Raw genomic sequence first — 22,560 nt, 5'->3', positions numbered from 1 at the left:
TCAAGAAGGCGGGCCTTCATTAAACCTGGAACTAATCAAGCCTTATGCGCCAGGCTGGGAGAGATGTATTGTAATAATGTAAATTATGTTAAAAATAATGCATTTTTCGAACCACGAAGCATGAAAGCATGTTCTAGTACACCCCCAAAACAAAATCAAGACTTTGTAAACGAGCATAATAGGACCAGTAGTCACTTCAAGTTGCTGTCCTGATTTATAACCACAATATCATCTGACAAAAATCACGATGCACATCAAAGACATCAAGTAATTCTGGCTATGTTTACATGTAAAATGAGCACTCAAATAAAAAGTTGCAAGTAACATAATAGTGTGATAAAGGTCACACAAAGTTACAGTTATGTTTGCACAGTCACGAAATGGGATTGATTCATTACAATGACATAATGCTTTAAACAAAATAAAACCTACAGATGTGCAGTAGTCAAAAGGGGAAAATAATCTTACACAAGAAGATGTGTGGGAAAAGTCCCTAGGTTTAATAGGTGTAACATTTTCAGACTTCATCTTCTCAGAAGAAGCATTATCTGTTGTTATTTTTCCAATGCAACAACTAATGTTCTTAAATGATCAGACAAAAATCTTAATTAAACTGCTTTAATGTACAATTCAGCCACAGAGTAGCTTACACTTTAGTGAGTTGAAAAAGAAAAAGAAAAATATATATATATATATGATACAGCAATGACATCATGGGGTCCTGTAATAGCTGTGAGATAAAATAATCAAGCTGTCTAGTAGAAAGAGAGAGAGAAAAAAGTGAAGGAAAGGATTAAATGAACTAAAGAAATTAAATAAACTCTACACAGAACACTACAAGAAATGCAGAGAAATCTAAAGCATAACAGATGCAGAAGAAAAGAAGAAAGGGACTATAGGACAGAAAGAAAATGTAAGACAAAAGAACAGAAAGGAGAAAAGAAAGCAGACAGTAAACGAAAAGCACCCAAGGGGCAAGATTAGTAGGAAATGAGTTACAAGAATAAGTAATAAGCCTTGAGAGTTAAAGGATAAATCCACTTTCAGAACAAAAATTTACAGAATAAACAAACAATTTACCCTTGTCATCCAAAATGTTTATGTCTTTCTTTCTTCAGCCGTATAGAAATTATGTTTTTTAAACAGTTATTTTCATTTACAAAATACAATTTAAATACTTGTCTTGTCTTGCTCTCCCTGTGTATTCTAGTTTAAGACAGTTAGGGTTTGTCGAAAAACAATCCTATTTTCTCCCTTAACTTCAAAAATCATTTCAAAATCATCCTACATCGCTGCAGAAGTACTGAGCCAGTCTTTGCAAAGTAAACATGCAAAGAAGATCAAACACCATCAACAAAAAAGGTCAAACAGCGATATAGGAGGATTTTGAAGTTGAGGGAGAACATGAGATGGGAGTTTTTCAACATACCCAAACTGTCATGAACCGGAACAAAACAGTTCAGACAGAGCGAGACAAGACAAGCGTTTGACATTAAAAAGTAAATAAATTGTATTATTTTTATAAAAATAACCGATCATTTTGGTAGATAAGACCTTTCTTCCGCATTTGGGATCGTTTGAAGCCACATTTAAACTACATTTTGGAAGTTCAAACAACATACAAAAACATAATTTCTTTACAACTGAAGAAAGAAAGACATGAACATCTTGGATGACAAGGGGGTGAGTACATTATATGTGAATTTTTGTTCTGAATGTGGATTTAAACTGATCTTTAAAGTGAAAGAAGAGTCACAGATTACTAGATTACAGAAATTTGCATGAGTAAAGTGAAATCAGCCCACAGAGGAATGAAACAGAGATAAAACATGAAGAGAAATGGAAACTAGAATAAATCAGAGAGTAAGTAAAAAAAAAGGGGGGGGAAAAACTACTAATAATAATAATAGAGGCACTAAAGGAGGAAGTTTAGTAGTAGAAGAAAACAAGCAATGCAGACAACAAAAGAAAGAAAGAAAGAAAAAGGGAAGAAAAGAAAGAAAGAAAAAAGGACAGAAGGAAAGAAAGAAAGAAAGAAAGAAAGAAAGAAAGAAAGAAAGAAAGAAAGAAAGAAAGAAAAAGAGAACGAGGAAGAAAAGAAAGAAAGAACGAAAGGCACAGAAGAGTTTCTTAGAGATGACAGATCTAAATAGTCTTCAAAATAAATGCTGATTCATTTTTGATTGAGAAATTTTTGCATTTAAAAATGATCTTAACCAGATGTAATTAATGCACATAGCCTTGGTTAAGAAAGAATAAATTATTTGAAAGCAAAGTAAAAGGAAGTAAAGCGCAAAACAGGTTAAAATAAGCATGAAAGGAGTTTAAGCAGCAAAAGAAAAGAATAAAGAATACAGAAGTATGACAGCAGAACACTAAGGACAAAAAAAAAAAGACAGAGTGGACCGCAAATACTGAACATCGTGACTTGACAGGAAATCACTCAAATGAAATCACCAGAATGGATGGAAAGCACCAGAAGTTTTTGTAAAAAAAAAAAGGTTTTGAAGAAGCTCCACAGGAAAGCAGATGAATAGTTTGCATTAGTTTAGAATAAAAAGGTGTTTAGCTCAGAGGTAGATTACATTGAGAGAAAACATACTGTACCATCCACCCCAGTGCCATTGCTGTATCTCACAGTATTGCTTGTGGCAGCAGAAAAATTACACACACCCACTCAAACACTCCAAAGACACTCCAACACGCACACAGTCCTACACATACTAGACAGGTTCAGAGTTTTGCACTTTTCAGTCTGGGAGAAGTTCCACTAGAGGTCTGTCTTTATCGATCAGTGTATATCGGCAGTGCAACAGATCCAGATGTTGTAATAAAATTTGTGTTTTGGGACTCAATTACTATATGATAACTTCTATGTGATGACTTCCATATCATGCCACTATATAATGAAAGTATCTGTATGTACTGTACATAACGTTCAGTACAAACAGATTGTTTTTGAATGGGGTATTTTCTTAAATTAAGAATTAAATAAAAGTCCTTAAATATAATTAATTATATTTTCAGCTTGGATTCATCTGTTTCTTCCCCAATAAATATCAGCAGTATTTACAATCTCAAGATCAAATGGTTCCTCAGCAGACAGCAGTTCACACAGCAAGTGAAAGTCTCTTCATTTGTCAGACATCAGTTCAATCAGTATGGAGTAAAGCGGTTGTAGCCTCCACGGTACAAACTTGCCTGATTGTAAAGAAAGAGAATAAATCAGATATTCCGTTATATCAGTCGGTCAAAAAAAGTGTGTTTAATTGACCCTTCGCAAACAGCTAACGACCAATTTGACCAATCATAACGCCGTATATGCCATTTTGTCAGAGAAACAAATCAAACAGATTATCAGATATATTAAATGGATTTAAACTTGAAATATATTGAAATAGATTTCCACGGTTGACATAAAATCCGTTCTGATGTTTATTCATGTTTTTTTTTTTTTTTTTTTGAGCCACAAAATGGTATTTATTGTTTGAATTTCTTAAAACAATGACAACAGTTTAAAGCTGAGACTTTGGTTCATATCGAAAGTAAATCTTTTCTGTTGGCGTGTTGTCAGTTTCCTCTTTTTTCCGTGATGGATTTTTCATTGTGTGGGCACATGATGCGTAGTGTGAGAGCGTTTGTTGGACATAGCAACAGTAACTAAGGAGATCAGGTTTTTGCGAAGGGTCGATTGCAACTGACTGTTTTCGTCATGTGTGGTGTTTCACACTGTAACTTACCATTGTTCCAACGCCATAAGTGGTGGTGGGTCCAACTGAGTGATGGTAGGGGTCTGTTGCTGTGGCATAGACTCTTCCGTATCTTAAAATGAATACATTTATTCATTAATAGATAGATTAATTGATTGGATTGATGATGGATAGATTGGGTTCTTACCCATCACTGTATGTGGCTGTTGCAGCTGCTGAGGCGGACTGGGCCACTCGATATGTGGCTGGATATCCTCCCTGAAGACAGGATGTATTTAAAAAACATTAAAAATCTTACTGTTCAAAAACTTTTGACTTGTAGTGTAGCAAAATGTTTTGGAATTCAAACTGTTTACTGAATGAATACTTAAACCTATTCATTCAGTAAACAATTTGAATTCCAAAACATTTTTGCTACACTACCAGTCAAAAGTTTTTGAACAGTAAGATTTTTAATGTTTTTTAAATTAGTCTCTTCTGCTCACCAACCCTGCTTTTTTATCCAAAGTACAGCAAAAACAGTAAAATATTAAAATATTTGTATTATTTAAAATATGTTTTCTATTTGAATATATATTTAAAATATAATTTATTCCTGTGATTTCAAAGCTGAATTTTTAGCATCATTACTCCAGTCACATGATCCTTCAAAAATCATTCTAATACTATGATTTTCTGCTCAAAAAACATTTATTATTATTATAATCTTGAAAATGGCTGAGTAGAATTTTTTCAAGTTTCTTTGATGAATAGAAACTTAAGGGAAAACAGCATTTATCTGAAATGGAAGTCTTTTGTAACATTATAAATGTCTTTATCGTTAGTTTTGATCAATTTAAAGCATCCTTGCTAAATAAAAGTATTCATTTCTATAATTTCTTTCCCAGAAAAAATGGTATAGTGTATAATTTGTTTCTTGAACTGCAAATCAGCATATTAGAATTATTTCTGAATGATCATGTGACACTGAAGACTGGAGTAATGATGCTGAAAATGTAGCTTTGATCACAGGAATAAATTATATTTTAAAAGATATTCAAATAGAATATAGTTGTTTTAAATAGTAAAATGGTACTGTCTTTGCTGTACTTTGTATCATATGAATGCAGGCTTGGTGAGCAGAAGAGACTTCTTTAAAAACAATAAAAATCTCACTATTCAAAAACTTTTAACTGGTAGTATACATGAACACTCCCACATCCAACTATATTTAAGGTTAGAGTTTGGGTTGGGAGTTAAACTTAATAAAAAAGAAAAGGCTGTCAGATTTAAAGGTCAATAAAACACTTTGGAGATCAATTCAATGTTTTTTTTTTTAATGTCATTAGACGGGTCATACTAGCAAAGACAAGTTACTGGCAGTGTACGAAATGTCAAATTCTCTAATTCCCATCATTGAAACTTGAAACCAGCCCACACATTTAACCACTAACACTACTATTAACACATCATGTGATTTTGTGATTTTTGTTTGGCAATCAAATTACTATGGAAATGCTCTTAAAGGTGCTGCTAAATAAAGAGAAGTTGACTTTTAACTTACATAAACCTCGGCACCATACAATCCATCTTGATACACCACTCTGCAGGAGAAATAAAGTAGGTAGTAAATTACATAATATCATACATTAAAAAACTACAATTTAATGTAAGCTTAATGTAACTGAATGTTAATTACATACATAAGTGCAAAGAAAGGTTTACTTTGTCTTTTCAACCAGTAATACCAGTATAGTGTAAATACTAACTAAATGTTTAATGGTAATAACAGGAGCTACTGACCCTGGATAGGCTGGTACTGCAGCTGGTGTGGCGGTGGCTGCAGCGGAGCGGATTGTATTGTAAACTGCCCGACCACGTCCACGGAGGGCAGAGCCTCTGTAGGCCAAAGTCGGCGTGGGAACAGGGTAAGGAAAGCTGGCGACTGTGTAAAGTTCAGGGGCGTACATGGCTCCCATTACTGGATTGATTTTCCACCCAGCAGCTATAGGAATTAACACAGAGGTGAGGAGCTGAATTTTACAACCCTTTATTTTCACACATAACATATTGGGCAGAATATTATGAAGGAAGCTTACCATTCACTAATGGCGTCTGAGGCTTTTTTGTTACCACCCTCGCTGTGGCGTTGTTCACCTGAGAATCAGAGTCATTTAGTTGTTCGGTTGTTCAGTTGTTCATTCTCAAAATGCAGAAACTTATCACAGTCATACCTCAATCTTCCTTCCCTCGACGATCGTGCCATTGAGCTTCTCTCTCGCTCGATCTGCTTCAACTGCACTCTCAAATGTCACAAATCCAAAACCCTGAAGACAGAATTGAAATCAAATTGAATCCAACTGAAACTTCAATAAAGAAGTGACTTAACACAACTTAACACAACTGAACCTACTGACCTTTGATCCTCTCTCATTAAAGATGATCTCCACGTCTAGAATCTTGCCAAATTGCTGAGAGATGAAAGAGGTATTATTATTAGAGATACTGACTAAACAGTTGTCAAAGTGAGAGTATGGGTTAAGCTGAAGGGTATTTTCACAAAAATGAACTTTCTGTAATCCTAATGTTGGTTCAACCCTCTATGACTGACATAAGAAGTCCACTTCAAAAACAGAGATTCACATAGAATGTACTCACCCCCTTGTCATCCAAGATGTTCATGTCTTTCTTTATTCAGTCGTAAAGAAATTATGTTTTTTGAGGAAAACATTTCAGCATTTTTCTCCATTTAATGGACTGATATGGTGCCCCGAGGTTGAACTTCCAAAATGCAGTTTAAATGTGGCTTCAAACTATCCCAAATGAGGTTGTAAACAATCCCAGCTGAGAAAGAAGGGTCTTATCTATCGGTTATTTTAATAAAAATAATACAATTTATATACTTTTTAATGTCACACACTCGTCTTGTCTTACTCTGCCTGGACTGTTTTTGTTCTGGTTCATGGCAGTTTGGGTATGTTGAAAAACTCCCATCTCATGTTCTCCCTCAACTTCAAAATCGCTCTATATCGCTGTTTTACTTTTTTTGTTAAGGGTGTTTGATCTTCTTTGCATGTTCACTTTGCAAAGACTGTGTCGGTGCTTCTGCAGTGATGTAGGATGATTTTGAAATGATTTTTGAAGTTGAGGGAGAAAGTACGGTTGGAGTTTTTTGACATACCCTAACTGTCTTGAGCCAGAATACACAGAGTTCAGGTAGAGCAAGACAAGACGAGCGTTTGAGATTAAAAAGTATTTAAATTGTATTTTTTTAATGAAAATAACCAATCGTTTCGCTAGATAAGACCCTTCTTCCTCGGCTGGGATCGTTTACAACCGCATTTGTGATCGTTTGAAGCTGCATTTAAACTAAAAGTTCAAACTCGGGGCACCATATCAGCACCATACCATTATATGGAGAAATATCCTGAAACATTTTCCTCAAAAAACATATTTTTTTACGACTAAAGAAAGAAAGACATGAATATTTTGGATGACAAGGGGGAGAGTACATTATATGTGCATCTTTATTTTGGAAGTGGACTTCTCCTTTAACTTTTGTGAAACACAAAAGAGCCCTGCTGAAAAAAACAATAGAAATCATCACAGAATTTGTAATGATTTTACTGGTTACAAGGGGAATTGTACTGTGAAATATGTGAAATATATGAAATGTGTCCCAAAACACACTACAGGAAACCATTTTATAATGGCTTTAATAGTTAAATGTTGATGGGTTGTAATGGTATTTGTAGTGGTAACCATTAGAATTTCTGTGATGGTTTTGCCCTAGTGAAAAATAATATAAGTATTAAGTATTATAAGTAATAAGTATTAAATACTTAATAAATAATAATAATAAAAATACCCTGCAGTTGTACTTTTAGTATACTAAACTGCTATACTTATCCCCGGTTTCACAGACAAGGCTTAAGCCTAGTCCTAGACTAAAATGTAAGTCTGAGCTGTTTAAACTAAAAGAAACTTACACTGACGCATCTTAAAATATCAGTGCCTTTGTTTTGTCTCAAGATGCACACCAGTAATGTTTTTTTCAAAGACACATTTATAAAAATTTACTTAAAAGTCTTAATTGAACTATGGCTTAATCCTGGCTTAGGCTAAGTCCTGTCTGTTAAACCAGGCCTTAAAGTACTTACTTTAATTGTGCAGAAGTAGTGCTAAAGTCCAACTAAAAATATACTGAAGTATATCTGATTGTGCTAAAGTGGAACTATAGGTACGCTTTAAATATTTTGCATTTAAAGACTAATATTATTTAAAGATCACACAATCCTCATCAATAGTCACACTGGAACACATTTAGGCTTAATATTAAGAAAATGTGCATTCTGGACAATTAGTACTTAATCTTTTAAACTTTTTTTTTTTTAGAATTTTTATATCATTCTCAAGTGATATGTCAAAAGACTTGAATTATACTTAATATAAAATAAATGCATTTTAAATATAGTACTTTTTTACTAGGGTGGATACTTTGAAAAACGTTTTTTTTTTTTTTTTTTTGTCCATACAAGGAAAGTCAGATGGTTCCAGTGTTGTTTTGGACCCCACTGACTTTAACTGTATGACAAAACATTGAAACGCTCCTCAAAATGATTTCTTTTGTGTTCTTACAGTTTTGGAAAATCATGAGGCTGAGTAAAAACGGCAAAAAGCCAGATGAGTAATGCATTCCATTCAGGACAAAATCTATTACCCCAAACATCTGCCTAAGGTCTGGGTCCCGAAACCTAAAAGGGATATTGGAAACATGGAGCCTTTTGGGTTGAGCTTTCCCAGCTCCTTCCTCCTCAGTTCCACTTCCTGTTGCACTTCCAGATGCCACAGAAACACTTAGAGACTGTGGGTCAGATGCGACAGGCGCTAATGATTCATCCTGTGAGGGAAACAGGAATGAAAGATAGGGAGGGAGAAAACGTGGAGAAAGAGGCAACAGACATAGAAAGAATGAGGAGGAAGTTAAAGAGAAGAATAGAAAGAAACATTAGTATGCATTTCATTACAGCAAGCCTTTATAACTACTGCTTATCTATAGTAAGATTTCTTGTCAAACTTATTGCAATCTAACATTTTACTGGGAGAAAAACTGGTTTTATAAAGTGACCACAACAAAACGCAAAGGAGCATTCCTCATCCAGTGATTCCTCTCAAGCAAAAGTGAGGAAATGTGATCAAGTTCCCATTTTAGTGAGCTGTCTAAGTACATGCCTGTTAGATATAGACATAAAAACCACAATTTGCTTTGAAAATAGAGCACAATCGTATTTTAACTTCAGTGAAGTCTCTAAATCAGCAGCTGAAAGTCATTAAAGATTACTAGCATACTCAACAATGTGTCATTTTCTGAGCGCTGCAACTGAAATATTGTCATATGTAATGCATGGTTACACAGCATTTCCTACTGCACTGACTGAACATGACTGTGAATAAAATGCCCCCATGCAGATCAATACATAGGAGTATTTGTGCTTCAAACCCAACACATCCACTATCCCACAATGCATCACGATGCCAGTTCGTATGTCTGCACAGCCTACCTCACCAAACGGCACAACACTGTTACTATTAAAAAATGGATTAAGAAGTCAAAAAAGGTGTATTAAAAATGTTCAAAAAGAGAACTAGAAGAAAAAGAGTAGCCAAGCATAGCATGAAATGAGGAAGGGAAAATGGTGAAAAGGTCAGAATAAATTTAACTAATAAAAAAAAAAGCAATTGTGAGGGCACAACGAATCACGTAATGTGAATTTAAAAGCAGTAGGGAAAATGTTATGCAAATGATAAGAATGGTCATTAGAACAAGAAAGAAGGACAGACAAATGGCCAATTCTTTATCTACTTCATACGAATGGAAAAAGTTGAAGCAGTAAGGCAAAAAGGCCTCTGCTTTAACTCATCCATAACAGATCTGAAGTGTAAAGGGCGACAAAACAATTCTAATCTGGGCAAAATAAAGGGGTGCATTCGGTTCATCATGTTCCCTTCCTTTGAGTCTACAGTTTTCATTTGTACTATTTTTATTATATTTTTCCAACCAACCATCATCCCACACGTCCCTCCCGATTTGAACAGTACACACTACCAGTCAAAAGTTTTTGAACAGTAAGATTTTTAATGTTTTTTTTTTTTTTAAGAATTCCCTTTTGTTCACCAAGCCTGCATTTATTTAATCCAAAATGTTTACATTTTAATATAAATATTTTATTATTTAAAATAACTGCTTTCTATTTGAATATTTTTTAAAATGTACTTTATTCCTTTAATCTTTAAATGGATCAAAAATAATGATAAAGACATTTATAAGGTTACAAAAGATTTCTATTTCAGACAAATGCTGTTCTTTTGAACTTTCTATTCATCAAAGAAACCTGAAAAAATTCTACTCAGCTGTTTTCAACACAATAAAAATAATAATAAATGTTTTTTGAGCAGCAAATCGGAATATTAGAATGATTTCCGAAGGATCACGTGACTGGAGTAATGATGCCAAAAATTCAGCTTTGAAATCACAGGAATAAATTACATTTTAAAATATATTAAAATAGAAAACATTTGAAATAGTAAAACTGTTTCAAAGTTTTTCTGTTTTTGCTGTACTTAGGATCAAATAAATGCAGGCTTGGTGAGCAGAAGAGACTTCTTTAAAAAACTGTTCAAAACTTTTGACTAGTAGTGTACTTTTTAAATAAAATTAAACGTTTTCTTTAAAAAAAAAAAAAAAAAAAAAAGTAATTTAGAGTTTTTATAGATTATTGCCCATAAAAAAATTTATATCTGTAACAGCCGGAATTTAAATACCAGTGTATCCCTAGAATGTCATAAATGAAAATGTAATTCATTTTCTCACTTTCACTTAGTCATTCTATTTCCCTACTAAAACTCATTTCCACTGCATTGTATACAAAACAGAATCAGCATTAGAAGATAAAAGACAATAAAGAAGCAAAAAAAGAGAAATGATGGGTGATGACGATCCTAATATGTCAAGGAAGGGTCTAGAACCGAGTGAACCCCAAAACAGAAAGAAAAAGACAGAAGCTCTAAACGCAGGGGAATTCAAGCATAGTTTCAGCCTACAACTTTAAAGGTCAGCTATAAAATTGCAACGAAGTACACTGCTATTTTTGGAACCAAGACAGAACATTGAATTAATAAGGAAGGAGGCAGGAAACACACGTAGAGATTTACGCACAGACACACACACATCCACATTCACACACGCAAACAAATCATGGTTATTGTTAACTCTGAGCTGGCCGGGCTGATTGCTAGCTGTAATGACTACCACAGCAGGTGTCACACAGAAAATACTGCTGAAACACCATCGTCATCATCGATCATCATTACATTCATCCAGAGACACAGGCCAGGGAGGGTTTTTAGGAGAAGTGACAGATTGGGGGAAGGTGTGATGGGAAGGTATGTGATGATATCACGTCACGATGCAGAGTGCTTTTCTGACTGGACCTGGGAAACATAGATGAGGGGGGGAGGGGTCATCCCGTCCGACTCCCCCCCTTGACCCCTCCCTCCACGGCGGCGGCTCATAGTCCAATATCTGGAGCTCTCTAGTGATTTAAGCAGTGTGGACAGAAGATGGTGTGACAGAGAAAGAGAGAACTCATTGCATGAACCTTTTCAGTGAAAAAAAAAAAAATCATGTTGAAGTGTTATTTTTAATCCTTCCCACTTCCCTCGGCACATGCCTCTGTTGTAACAATTACTGTAAAGGCCCATGAATACATTCTAAACAAACACAACAATAACAATCATACCATGGTGATACACATTTAAAATATAAAGCTACGACATGAGTCCAAAAGACAATATTTCAGTAATTACAGATCTGGATTCATGACAGACATCTCATTACTGGTGGTTTAAAAAAGCATTAGTTAATGCATTTCTTTGCATGACCACAGTGGAAAAAAACACAAGATTGAATTTCAAAAATCCAAAAGTTACTTGACTAAAGTAAAGTATCTCACACTGATTCACTGCATAAAGGCTGAAATACACTACACGACTTTTAAAAGCTGAAGAGAGTCTGAAATATTCAGCATCACACACTTCATTTCAGTAACAGTCGACTGAGGATCATAGCCTACACTACCAGACTTTAAAATCTTTCCGATCACAACAAACTCACGCAGAAACACGTGCCTTTTTGCTATGAGATGCACGACAAATGAAAAGGGCTCAAAATATCAAACATATTTATTATCTTCTGACTAGATTAAATCATAGTCTGAAGCTAAAAACTCAGAGTACACTACACAATTTTCTATGAAATCTCTCAACTCCAATCTGTAGACTGGATCTGACTTTCAGTAACTTCTCCAAATCTGGGCAAAAATCGTGTAGTGTATTTTAGCCTTAAGATACACAGTATATGACAATTTGTGTCATATTGTAGAGTAATCAGGGATTATATCAGGGACTTTTTGATGCCAAGGACCCCATATTTGATGATTTTTATTCTTCTATATACACTACCAGTCAAAAGTTTTTGAACAGTAAGTTTTTTAATGTTTAAAAAAAAAAAAAAAAAAAAAAAAAAAAAAAAAAGTCAAGCCTGCATTTATTTGTTATAAATATTTTTACTATGTTAAATAACTGCTTTCTATTTGAATATATTTTAAAATGTAATTTTCTACATTTTCAGCATCATTACTCCAGTCTTTAGTGTCACATGATCCTTCAGAAATCATTCTGTAATAATATGCTGATTTGCTGTTCAAGAAACATTTGTTATTATTATCAATATTTAAAACTGAAATTATAGAAATGATTACTTTTATTTAGCAAGGATGCTTTAAACTGATGAAAAGTGATTATGAAGATATTTATAATGTAAAACAAATTCTATTTCAGATAAATGCTGTTCTTCTGAACTTTCTATTCAAATCAAAGAAACCTGAAAAAATCTACTCAGCTGTTTTCAATATAATAATAATAATAATTACATATATATATATATATATATATAATTTTTATTTTTTTAGCAAATCAGAATATTAGATTTCTAAAGGATCATGTGACTAAAAATTCAAAAAATCACAGCATTATAATATAATTTTTACATATTTTTAAATGTTTAAATATATTTAAATATTATTATAATATATTATTTTAAATAGAAAAAATATTTGAGAATTTTACTGATTTTGCTGTACTTTGGATCAAATAAATACAGGTTTGATGAACAGAAGAGATTTCTTTAAAAAACATTAAAAGTCTTACTGTTCAAAAACTTTTGACTGTTAGTGTATATCTCAGGTTAACATGTTAACTCTAAAAAATACATTTTGTAATCATATTTTCTCCCTTGCTCTCAAATTTTCTGCAGACACAAGCACCCCCTAGTGATCTCCTGACCCAAAAACACCTGGCTTACAGTATTAACTCACATCAAACTGAATGTGATTCAGTTTAAGAGAAAATGTAGAGTACAGTAAAGATTACGTCAAACTACTCCCTCCTTGAAAAGAGAATTAGAGAGTGGAAGAGGAAGTATGGTCAGTTTTTCTTCCATAATAAGCCTAAATACTCTTCTATATGCTGTCCTGATCCAGTTGAATTGCCATACTTGGACAAGGCAAAGTAAGGATGTGTAAAGGACATAAAGCTATTTTTAGCTCACAAAGGGGGTCCCAGAGGACCAAAGCATGAGATTATATATCAGCAGCCCATACATATTCCTGGCATACCTTCTCTAATATACATTTGAAAAGAATATGCTGCTTGTACTACACAATTCACACTTAGGCATTGTTTTCTAATGTAAAATCTTAATTTTTCATACTTACATGTGCCCTGCTCGGTTTTAGGTAAATTATATTATTTAAATAAATGTCTGTGCTTGATTTATGTAATATATATGTAAAACTATCTACATGTACTTTAGGTGCTTTAGGTTATTAAGCCTTTATCATCTGAATCCAGCTATTTATTAATCGTTCTTACCGTGTTATTGGCAGTTATAGACTCCGTCCCGTCATGCTGAGAGCCCTGATAGACTCTCAGCTGATGATGATCTGAATATTCAGAGTTTGGGTGAGCAGCACTGAAATCGAGGGGTGGCAGCCGGGCAGCAGGTGTGGGTGGGCCTTGTCCAGGTGGGGGATAGGAAGGAGGCGGGGCATAGACCTGAGGAAGCGAAGGGTCACCATTGCCTGGCCCCGCCTCCTGGGCAGCAGCACCCTGAAACAAAACAGAGATGCTGTTTACTAACAGAAGCTTACTTCTATAAACTGTCTATTACAAGAACCAAAAGTGATTGGACCAATGAATCATGGTAACATATGTTTTCCCATTGCTTTAAATAATTTTAACCAGTTTTAAACATCAAGATACGAGATTCAGCATTTTAGTTTAATAGCTTGTTTGATTATACTTAAAAATTTCAGCAAATGATCAGCAATATAGCTTTATAGTGCATATTTGACATTTCTGGAAGGTAGTGATCTGCTTCACTAATAAAATATTTAAAAAAGCATTTGCGACAAATCCATACCACCTTCATTTTAGGGAAATACTCAAACTTTACCAGAATTTACCAGCTATAGGAAGCCAACATACTGTTACTGTTTGTTTGCAGATCATAAATACTATACAAAACACCGCTAAACCAAGTCTGACATCACATAAGGTCCTGACAAAGACACAATGTATGAAATTATGAGTATAAATCAGACATCTCACCCCTTCAGTGCATTCCGCAGGCGACCCAATACTCACCAACAACTGACGCATGCTTTAATGCAAAGCTTTCACCCGCCCACCCCACCATAAGTCCCTCGCACCCACCAATCACAGAGCACCAAACCAGTCTCAAGAGGGGGTCTTTACACCAGCTGTGTTCATTTGTTCATGTCAATCATCAACCCATTTCCCCCTCCTACTGTTAGACACTCAACACTGTGGCTTGGATAAAAGCTAATTCTTACATACATACAAACAACTCAACTGCTCAGTAAAATTCCTACGTAATCCTATGTTCAATGGAAAATAATCACACTGAAACCAGACCAACAAGATTACTGAAGTGTGAATAAAATAGAACAGGAAAAACAGGTAAGATCACTCACTTTAAAATAACTGTTCACTCTCTGCAAACATAGAAAATTGGAAACTTAAGATATTAAATTCACTCAAATACAAAACATTTTATGCAGGAAATTCAAGTTAAATTGCTGAAGCTTTAGATAATAGACATTTGTGACATGAACCTGTAAAATAAAATAAATAAAATAAAATAATAGATGTAAAGAAGTGAAATCAATACGAAGCTCTTCATACACACATACACTATATTTTTACTCCTTATCAGCTGTTTCGCTGAGCGGATAAGGCAGAGTAAATTTAGACTTCACTGATAAACTGTGACACTGAGAGACACAGCTTTGATTTAATATCACTTTCCTTTAGCAGAAACTAAAGTATTATGTTACATTAGTGTCTGTTTCTCATAGCTGTTTTCCATAACTGGGATGTTATATACCACAATTACATAGTTACTCACTGTTTACAAGAACATGTGATCTTACCTTCATTCCTTTTTTAAAAAAACCCCAGGAGCTACTTGACACCCTGTAAAAGATTTACGAGATGTAAACAGGTGTCGTCAGACTTGCGAACTGAAACACTACAGCGTTTTAAGTACTGCTGACTCAAAATGTCACTCAGTGTGCCGTTGCTGCTGGTCGTCAACCAAGTCAAAGATCAAAATTAAGACTTCAGACTTTGGAGACTATATTGAACAAGTACAAAGAGTACACACTTGGTGTTCATTCACTTATAACTTCCATACACAACACGCCGCCATGTACTAGCACAGAGGGTATGGAAAACAAGCATAATCGTGATAGAATTGTTCAAACACTCTCCACTAGTTGCTATCTAACATGCAAAGGTTATCTTCTGAGATTTGTATGTAAATTGTTCTGTTTCCCCCGAAACCCGCCCTAATTCTTTTACTGTGAGAAGATTTAAATAACGCCTCTATCTTGCAGATAAATGTTTTTTCAGGCACAGTGACTGATATGAGATTTTCTCTCCCTCTTTTTACACACATACACACACACATACATTGGCCCCTTCAGCTGTCAGGTTTGGGGTTAAAGATCAGAGGCAGGATGCCAGGTGCGTGATCTGACAGCTGCGGGATCATTTAAACACTCACACAGAACTGATGACAAGAACTGCTTATGTAGTCTATACTCATATATTACAAGGCTCTCTGAAATACTTGATTCTGATTGGTTGGTCGAGGCATTCTGCGATCAGATATCTTTGTATAATGGCTAAGTAATGTAATTGACTGTTTCACCCTGGCAACCAGTTTCTTAAATCTTCAACAACAGCTTTGAAATTTTTATCCAATGCAGTGTTATTTTAGTATTTTTGTATACTATTATAGTATTTATTCATATTTTAAATTACCAGTCAAAAGTTTTTGAACCGTAAGATTTGTAATTCCTTTAAAGAAGTCTCTTCTGCTCACCAAAGTACAACAAAGTACAACAAAAATGGTAAAATTTTGAAATATTTGTACTATTTAAAATAACTGTTTTCTATTTTAATATATTTTAATATTTGAGTACAGTTGTTTTTCAATTTAATCATTTTGTTGTCACTTTTATTATTTAAAAAAAATTATGTAATTATTAATAATTGTATATATATACATATATATATATATATAATAAAACTAAAATTAAACAAAATATTTATATTATTTCCATTTTAAGAAATTTTTTTAGTCATCTTAATTTTTGATTTTAGAACTTTTTTTTTCAGGTTCTTTTCATCTAATATGTATGTTTAATTTTGTTTCAGCTTTATTTCAATGAATAAAATTAAATTTTAATAATTAACAACAACAACAATGATCCAAAATGATATAAATATCAGAATAATTCAAGTGACAGTTTCCCTCGGCAGTCTCTTTCCTAATAATTTAGACTTAAATTAGCATTTCATATACATTTATTTATTTATTACTGATGTAATATTGGTTATCCCAGTCATTATTGCAAAATAAACAACATTTGAGTCATATAATACTCCTCAGATTAACATCAGGATCCATTTTAGGGTTTATTTTCAATTCTTTCTTTTTTTTTTTTAATCATTTTGTTGTCATATTTTTTAGATTTAAATATATATTTTAATTTAATACTAAAATTAAAATTAAAATGAATTAAAACTCAAATAACTGAATTTTTTGTAGTTCTTTAATTTAATTTTTATTTAAGTTTTTCATCTAATATTTATTTTTGATTTTATTTCAGCTTTATTTCAATCAATGGAAATAAATGTTAATAATTAACAATGATATAAAAATCAGAATAATTCAAGTGACATTGTTTCACTCTTTTCTTAATAATTTAGACTTAAATTAGCATTTCATGTACATTTATTAACATTTGAGTCATATAATACTCCTCAAATTAACACCAGGGTCCATTTTAAGGTTTATTTTATGATAATGAATGTCTGTTTATTCATTGTTCCATTAATAAACACATGCACACACAAATTTTGCACCAACATAAACATAACAACCACAATAACCACATAATTCAGTCTATATATATATAGTTTAGGCACTAAAGGAGCAGAAGTAACTGTTTCAAGTCCTACTCTTTAGATGAAACAATCTGTCATTGTGTATCACTTCAGATAAAGTCAAGAGGCAACCTGAGACTCTACATCTATTTCTATATCTGTAATCTGTGTGTGAGAGGGAATCTGCAGTGAGAGGAACAGACTAAAAATACAGCGAGTGTGACAGAGAGAAAGAGCAGGCACACCGTTTATCAACTGTCCTGGAATTTCTCTCTCTCATACACACACAAACATACAATCACACGGCGGCACACAAACACACACTGAACCTGTTTTCAGTAGGCCACCTCGCAGGGACAAATATAACTAACAACGGGACACAGCGTCCTTCACCAGCAGAGAGAAGCACATTTGACGTCCTCACTGCAGACCCATTGGTGGAAGACTGCTCAGTACATACACAACCTTTTGCTGGCTAGCGATTGGTTACGAGACATGTGACAGAAACTGCACTCGGAAAAAGTTTACATAAAAATAGAAATAAAATAAAATGATCAAACTCCAAAGAGAATGTGAAAGAAAAATGTACAGAGAATAAAGGGATATGTTTACCTGTACAATGCTGGGGTAGCAGGAGGCTGTCTGTGGGTAAACAGGGAGTCCGTAGGGCTGAAGAATCACAGTAGGGGAGGACAGCATGGTGCATAGCCAGAAAAAAAGGACAGAAAAAAGAAACAGCTAAAAGGGATGGGAGACCGGGGGAGAAAGAGAGGGGAAGGAGAGCTCTCTGAATCAAGAAAGTACCAGACCGAGAAAGTTTAGGATCCAAACAGAAGAGGAAAAAGATCCAGGGGTATAAAAAAGAAAAGAGGAAGAAGAGTGGGTTGCACGGTACTGATGGCTGGCGTCACAACTTCTAGGCGATCAACAAAACAAGAGTTAAAAAGGTACAAATAAGACCTTCTCCAAAAGTTGAGAGTGCCAAGTTAGTCTGTTTCACAAAAGGCAGAGGAGATCAGTACTGAAAGATCTCTGGAGGACACAGCATGTGTGTGTGAGCCGGTGCGTGCGTGTGCGTGTCAGTGGGTTTATTTGATAGACAGAAACACATGTTCAGAGTTGTGTTACACTCCTTTATAAATAGTCCCACTTCTTCCTTTAGCTGTGCTAGTATCACCACTAGAAATTAAACAGCTAGTCATGCAGTAATACAGAGTTTAGTGCAAATGTAATGACACAGATGTTTGTCATCTGGTGTCTGCTGAGCAAATGCTACATTAAAAGTCCAAAATGTGAAGCCACAGAGACCAGTCACTTTGTTTTGAAAATCTGATGCACTCAGTTATGGTGACATAATGTCATGCTTGTCTGGGGGGAAAAAAACTGGGGTAAAATACCTATGAAAGTGTAATAAAAGAGCATTTTCCCTTTCACTTCTATAAACATATCTCCACCTACAAATAAATAAATACATGAATATAAATAAACAAATAACGTGTTGTGATAATGTGAAAATAATATTCTACAGTGTTGTGAGAAGAACTCTAATTTGTCTAATTTATTTTATAACTTACAGTTTACATACACCTTGCTGAATCTGCAAAATGTTAATTATTTTACCAAAATCAGAGGGATCATACAAAATGCATGTTATGTTTTATTTAATACTGACCTGAATAAGATATTTCACATAAAGAGAAAAATAGTTGAATTTATAAAAATGACCCTGTTCAAAAGTTTACATACACTTGATTCTTAATACTGTGTTGTTACCTGAATGATCCACAGTTGTTTGTCCTGAACAGTTAAACTGCACGCTGTTCTTCTAAAAAGACCTTAAGGTCCCACAAATTCTTTGGTTTTTCAGCATTTTTGTGCATTTGAATCCTTTCCAATGATGAGTATATAATTTTGAGATCCATCTTTTCACACTGAGGACAACTGAGGGACACACATGCAACTATTACAAAAGGTTCAAATACTCACTGATGCTCCAGACGGAAAAATGATGCATTAAGAGGCCGGGGGTGTAAACTTTTGAACAGAATGAAGATGTGTAAATTTTTCTTATTTTGCCTAAATATCATTTTTTTTTCATTTAGTACTGCCCTTCTGAGGCTACAGAAGATACTTACATATTTCCCAGAAGACAAAATAAGTGAAGTTTTTACCCTGATCTTCAAATTCAAGAAGTTTACACCCCTTGCCCTTAATGCATCATGTTTTCTTCTGAAGCATCAGTGAGCGTTTGAACCTTCTGTAATAGTTGCATATTGAGTCCCCCAGTTGTCCTCAGTGTGAAAATAGATCTCAAAACCATACAGTCATTGTTGAAAATGGTTTGAATGCACAGAAATGCTAAAAAAAATAAAAATAAATAAATAAATAAAGAATTTGTGGGACCTGAAGGATTTTTCTGAGGAACAGCAGGCAGTTTACCTGTTCAGGACAAACAAGAGACTCATTAAACAATGATCAAAAAACAAAAAAACACAGCTGTGGATCATTCAGGCAACAACACAGTATTGAAAATCAAGTGTATGTAAACTTTTGAACAGGGTCATTTTTATAAATTTAACTATTATTTTCTCTTCTGACTATATGTAAACGTTTTTAATGTGAAAACATAACACTCATTTTGTATGATCCCTCTTATTTTAGTAAAATAATTAACATTTTGCCTATTCTGCAAGCTGTATGTAAACGTTTGACCTTAGCTGTATCTATGCATGGTGTTTTACTAAACATTTATTTTGTATTAAGCGTAATAAAAGTGAGTGTCTGAAAACCGTCTGCATTATAACAGAAAAGCAGCACGGATAATTAAAATCATCACCAGTGTCACAACAGCTCAGCAACACGGGAGTCAAGTTTCTCACTTGTAAATACGACTTCATTTAGTCATTCATGTGCTCGGTACCGTTACTCGTAAATATGATCCAATTTCAGTATCTCCAATTCCACCTGTAGGCTGCAATAGCAAGTACAAATTCCTCATCTTCTGTTCGCCCAGTTCTATCTAGCAAGGCTTTTTAATTTCATTTGTAAATTCTCTTCTTTTTTCATTTAAATTCATAGTTTAAACACCAGGGGGTGTTGTTATGTTATCACAGGGCGTGATGTTAACGGATGTATACTTCTGTCCCTACTCGCAAAGCTTTGTGGGTAATGTAGTTTAAAAGGAACTTATAAATATCCGGGAAGGCCGGATGCACGTTCTCTTTTCTATGCGAGCCTGACACAGACAGGTAATGGCGGCATGTGCCTCCGCATTTCTGCCCTAATTTCCTACTGTCCGCACGTTTAAAAATGTTCCGTTAAACATTATTAAAGATATAACATAGTAAATGGCTGTTTTATACGCGCAGTACCTCGTTAATAGGTTATGTTATGTGGAAAGACGAGCAGGAGCGCAACGTGTTTCCACAAGGCGCGTTCAGGCCTAGTCATGAAGTGATACCTCGTGCTCATTTTTATGTTAAATTAATCTTGAACGATTGAATTTATTGAAGGTTTGTTTAACTGGAAATTGGTCCCGTAATAAGTATTTTAATATTAAGTATATTTAATTACCAGTATAAGATATATGAAGACGCTGAGCTGGTTGAGTGTAAAAAAAATATTATCGGATTTAAGTATTAATCTATATTTTTCTTTATTCACAGGCGTCTATAAGTCGCCATGCCGGTTGCCAAGAGTTGGGTTTGTAGTAAGACATATGTCACCCCCAGACGTCCCTTCGAGAAGTCACGTCTCGACCAGGAGTTGAAACTCATTGGTAAGGGAAAATTTAATTGCAGAAAATTAATTTTGTGACCGAACTGTTCTTTTTTTTTTTTTTTTTTTTTAAATATATATTAACTGATTTCTTTTCTCCACAGGCGAGTATGGCCTCAGGAATAAGAGAGAAGTCTGGCGGGTGAAGTTCACTCTGGCCAAAATCCGCAAGGCTGCCAGAGAGCTTCTCACTCTGGATGAGAAGGATCCTAAGCGTCTCTTTGAGGGTAAATTTAATTTTAGATTTATCTATAACAATGGCCAGTGATTTAAGATTATACAAGTCAGATTGTCAGTGTTGCCAAGAATTCCTCGTCAATGAGGCCATATAATTTTATGATGATTTCATGTTTGGTTTGCATCCATCACGTTTTACCCTGCTAACCGATCTACATTTTACTTCTAGGTAACGCTTTGCTCAGGCGTCTGGTGCGCATTGGTGTGCTGGATGAGGGCAAGATGAAGCTCGATTACATTCTGGGCTTGAAAGTGGAGGACTTCTTGGAGAGGAGGCTGCAGACTCAGGTCTTCAAGCTTGGCTTGGCCAAGAGCATCCACCATGCTCGTGTGCTCATCCGTCAGAGGCACATCCGGTAAGATGCTGAAGTATGCAAATTGTGCATAGTACAGGACTTTTAACCATGCATGCTGCATTTTCTTGTACATGTGGGTGTGTATAATGGTTACCATCCTGATTGTCTGAACATGTGTATTGAGGTTTTCTTCCTCTTTCATTAGCTGACCATGTTTAAACTCCTCCTGGTGAGAGGGAATGAAATATTCTGCAAGGTCAATTCGGTGATTAAACCGTATACCTTTGCTTTTAAAAAAATAAGCCCATAAACCACACCTTCCCATGACGTCTGGGGTGCTTTATTGCACGAAACAGAGTCTACAGGTAATGTATATGGGCTCTTTTGTGTGGCAGATCTTGTACTGTAACAACTGCACATCTCTTGGCCAGTGATTAAGTTTTAAAACTGTCAGATTGTCAGTGGTGTCAAGAATTCCTCGTCAATGAGGCCTCGAGATGAGCAACCTCAGTTCTGAAGTCTTGAGTAGTTTTTGTGTGTCCGCTAAATTATTTTTCTGATGTTCTGCAGGGTGCGCAAGCAGGTTGTGAACATCCCCTCCTTTGTGGTGAGGCTGGACAGCCAGAAGCACATCGACTTCTCTCTCCGCTCTCCATACGGTGGTGGCCGCCCTGGTCGCGTCAAGAGAAAGAACGCCAAGAAGGCCCAGGGTGGTGGTGGAGGCGGTGATGATGAAGAGGAGGATTAAACTGTTTCCTCTCTGGGGGTGGAGGGACTCGGCAGTCCTTGCTTTTTCTCTTCTCCCTCAAGTTTTCAATAAAATGGTTTATTCCGAATGATCTTGTCTCTGCTTGTCATTTGAGCGTAATATTTGTGAACTGTTTGAAGTAGGAACATTCAGTATTTAAATCTAATTACCCATAAAAGTCCAAGTGCAATGTTTTGCATGGTCATTTTATGGAGCA

General features: G+C 34.8%; 2 protein-coding genes across 4 annotated transcripts; one reads left to right on the top strand and one right to left on the bottom strand.

The window, feature by feature from the left end:
* Window positions 1-477: 477 nt before the first annotated feature.
* rbfox1l (RNA binding fox-1 homolog 1, like) lies at window positions 478-18,375 on the bottom strand. 3 transcript variants are annotated; one of them, XM_051130726.1, is made up of 11 exons: window positions 17,898-18,375; window positions 13,680-13,916; window positions 8,410-8,589; window positions 6,107-6,160; window positions 5,924-6,016; window positions 5,789-5,846; window positions 5,493-5,694; window positions 5,254-5,293; window positions 3,898-3,968; window positions 3,741-3,822; window positions 478-3,201 (listed from the first exon to the last, which is right to left on the bottom strand). In XM_051130726.1, the coding sequence occupies exons 1-11, from the start codon at window positions 17,982-17,984 to the stop codon at window positions 3,157-3,159; spliced, it is 1,149 nt and encodes a 382-aa protein (XP_050986683.1). In that variant the 5' UTR covers window positions 17,985-18,375; the 3' UTR covers window positions 478-3,156. The 3 variants fall into 3 exon arrangements, with proteins under 3 accessions (XP_050986683.1, XP_050986686.1, XP_050986684.1); XM_051130729.1 differs by lacking the exon at window positions 17,898-18,375 and adding an exon at window positions 15,263-16,303; XM_051130727.1 differs by lacking the exon at window positions 17,898-18,375 and adding an exon at window positions 14,418-15,256.
* A 2,097-nt stretch (window positions 18,376-20,472) lies between these two features.
* On the top strand, window positions 20,473-22,431 carry rps9 (ribosomal protein S9). Its single transcript, XM_051130730.1, has 5 exons — window positions 20,473-20,533; window positions 20,951-21,063; window positions 21,167-21,289; window positions 21,469-21,655; window positions 22,166-22,431. The coding sequence occupies exons 2-5, from the start codon at window positions 20,967-20,969 to the stop codon at window positions 22,341-22,343; spliced, it is 585 nt and encodes a 194-aa protein (XP_050986687.1). The 5' UTR covers window positions 20,473-20,533; window positions 20,951-20,966; the 3' UTR covers window positions 22,344-22,431.
* The last annotated feature ends 129 nt before the right edge of the window (window positions 22,432-22,560 follow it).

The sequence above is a fragment of the Labeo rohita genome, chromosome 16, assembly GCF_022985175.1.
Source record: "Labeo rohita strain BAU-BD-2019 chromosome 16, IGBB_LRoh.1.0, whole genome shotgun sequence".
NCBI lineage: Eukaryota > Metazoa > Chordata > Actinopteri > Cypriniformes > Cyprinidae > Labeo > Labeo rohita.
Note: the sequence above shows the minus strand (reverse complement) of the source record. Positions and strands in the feature narration are given on the sequence as shown.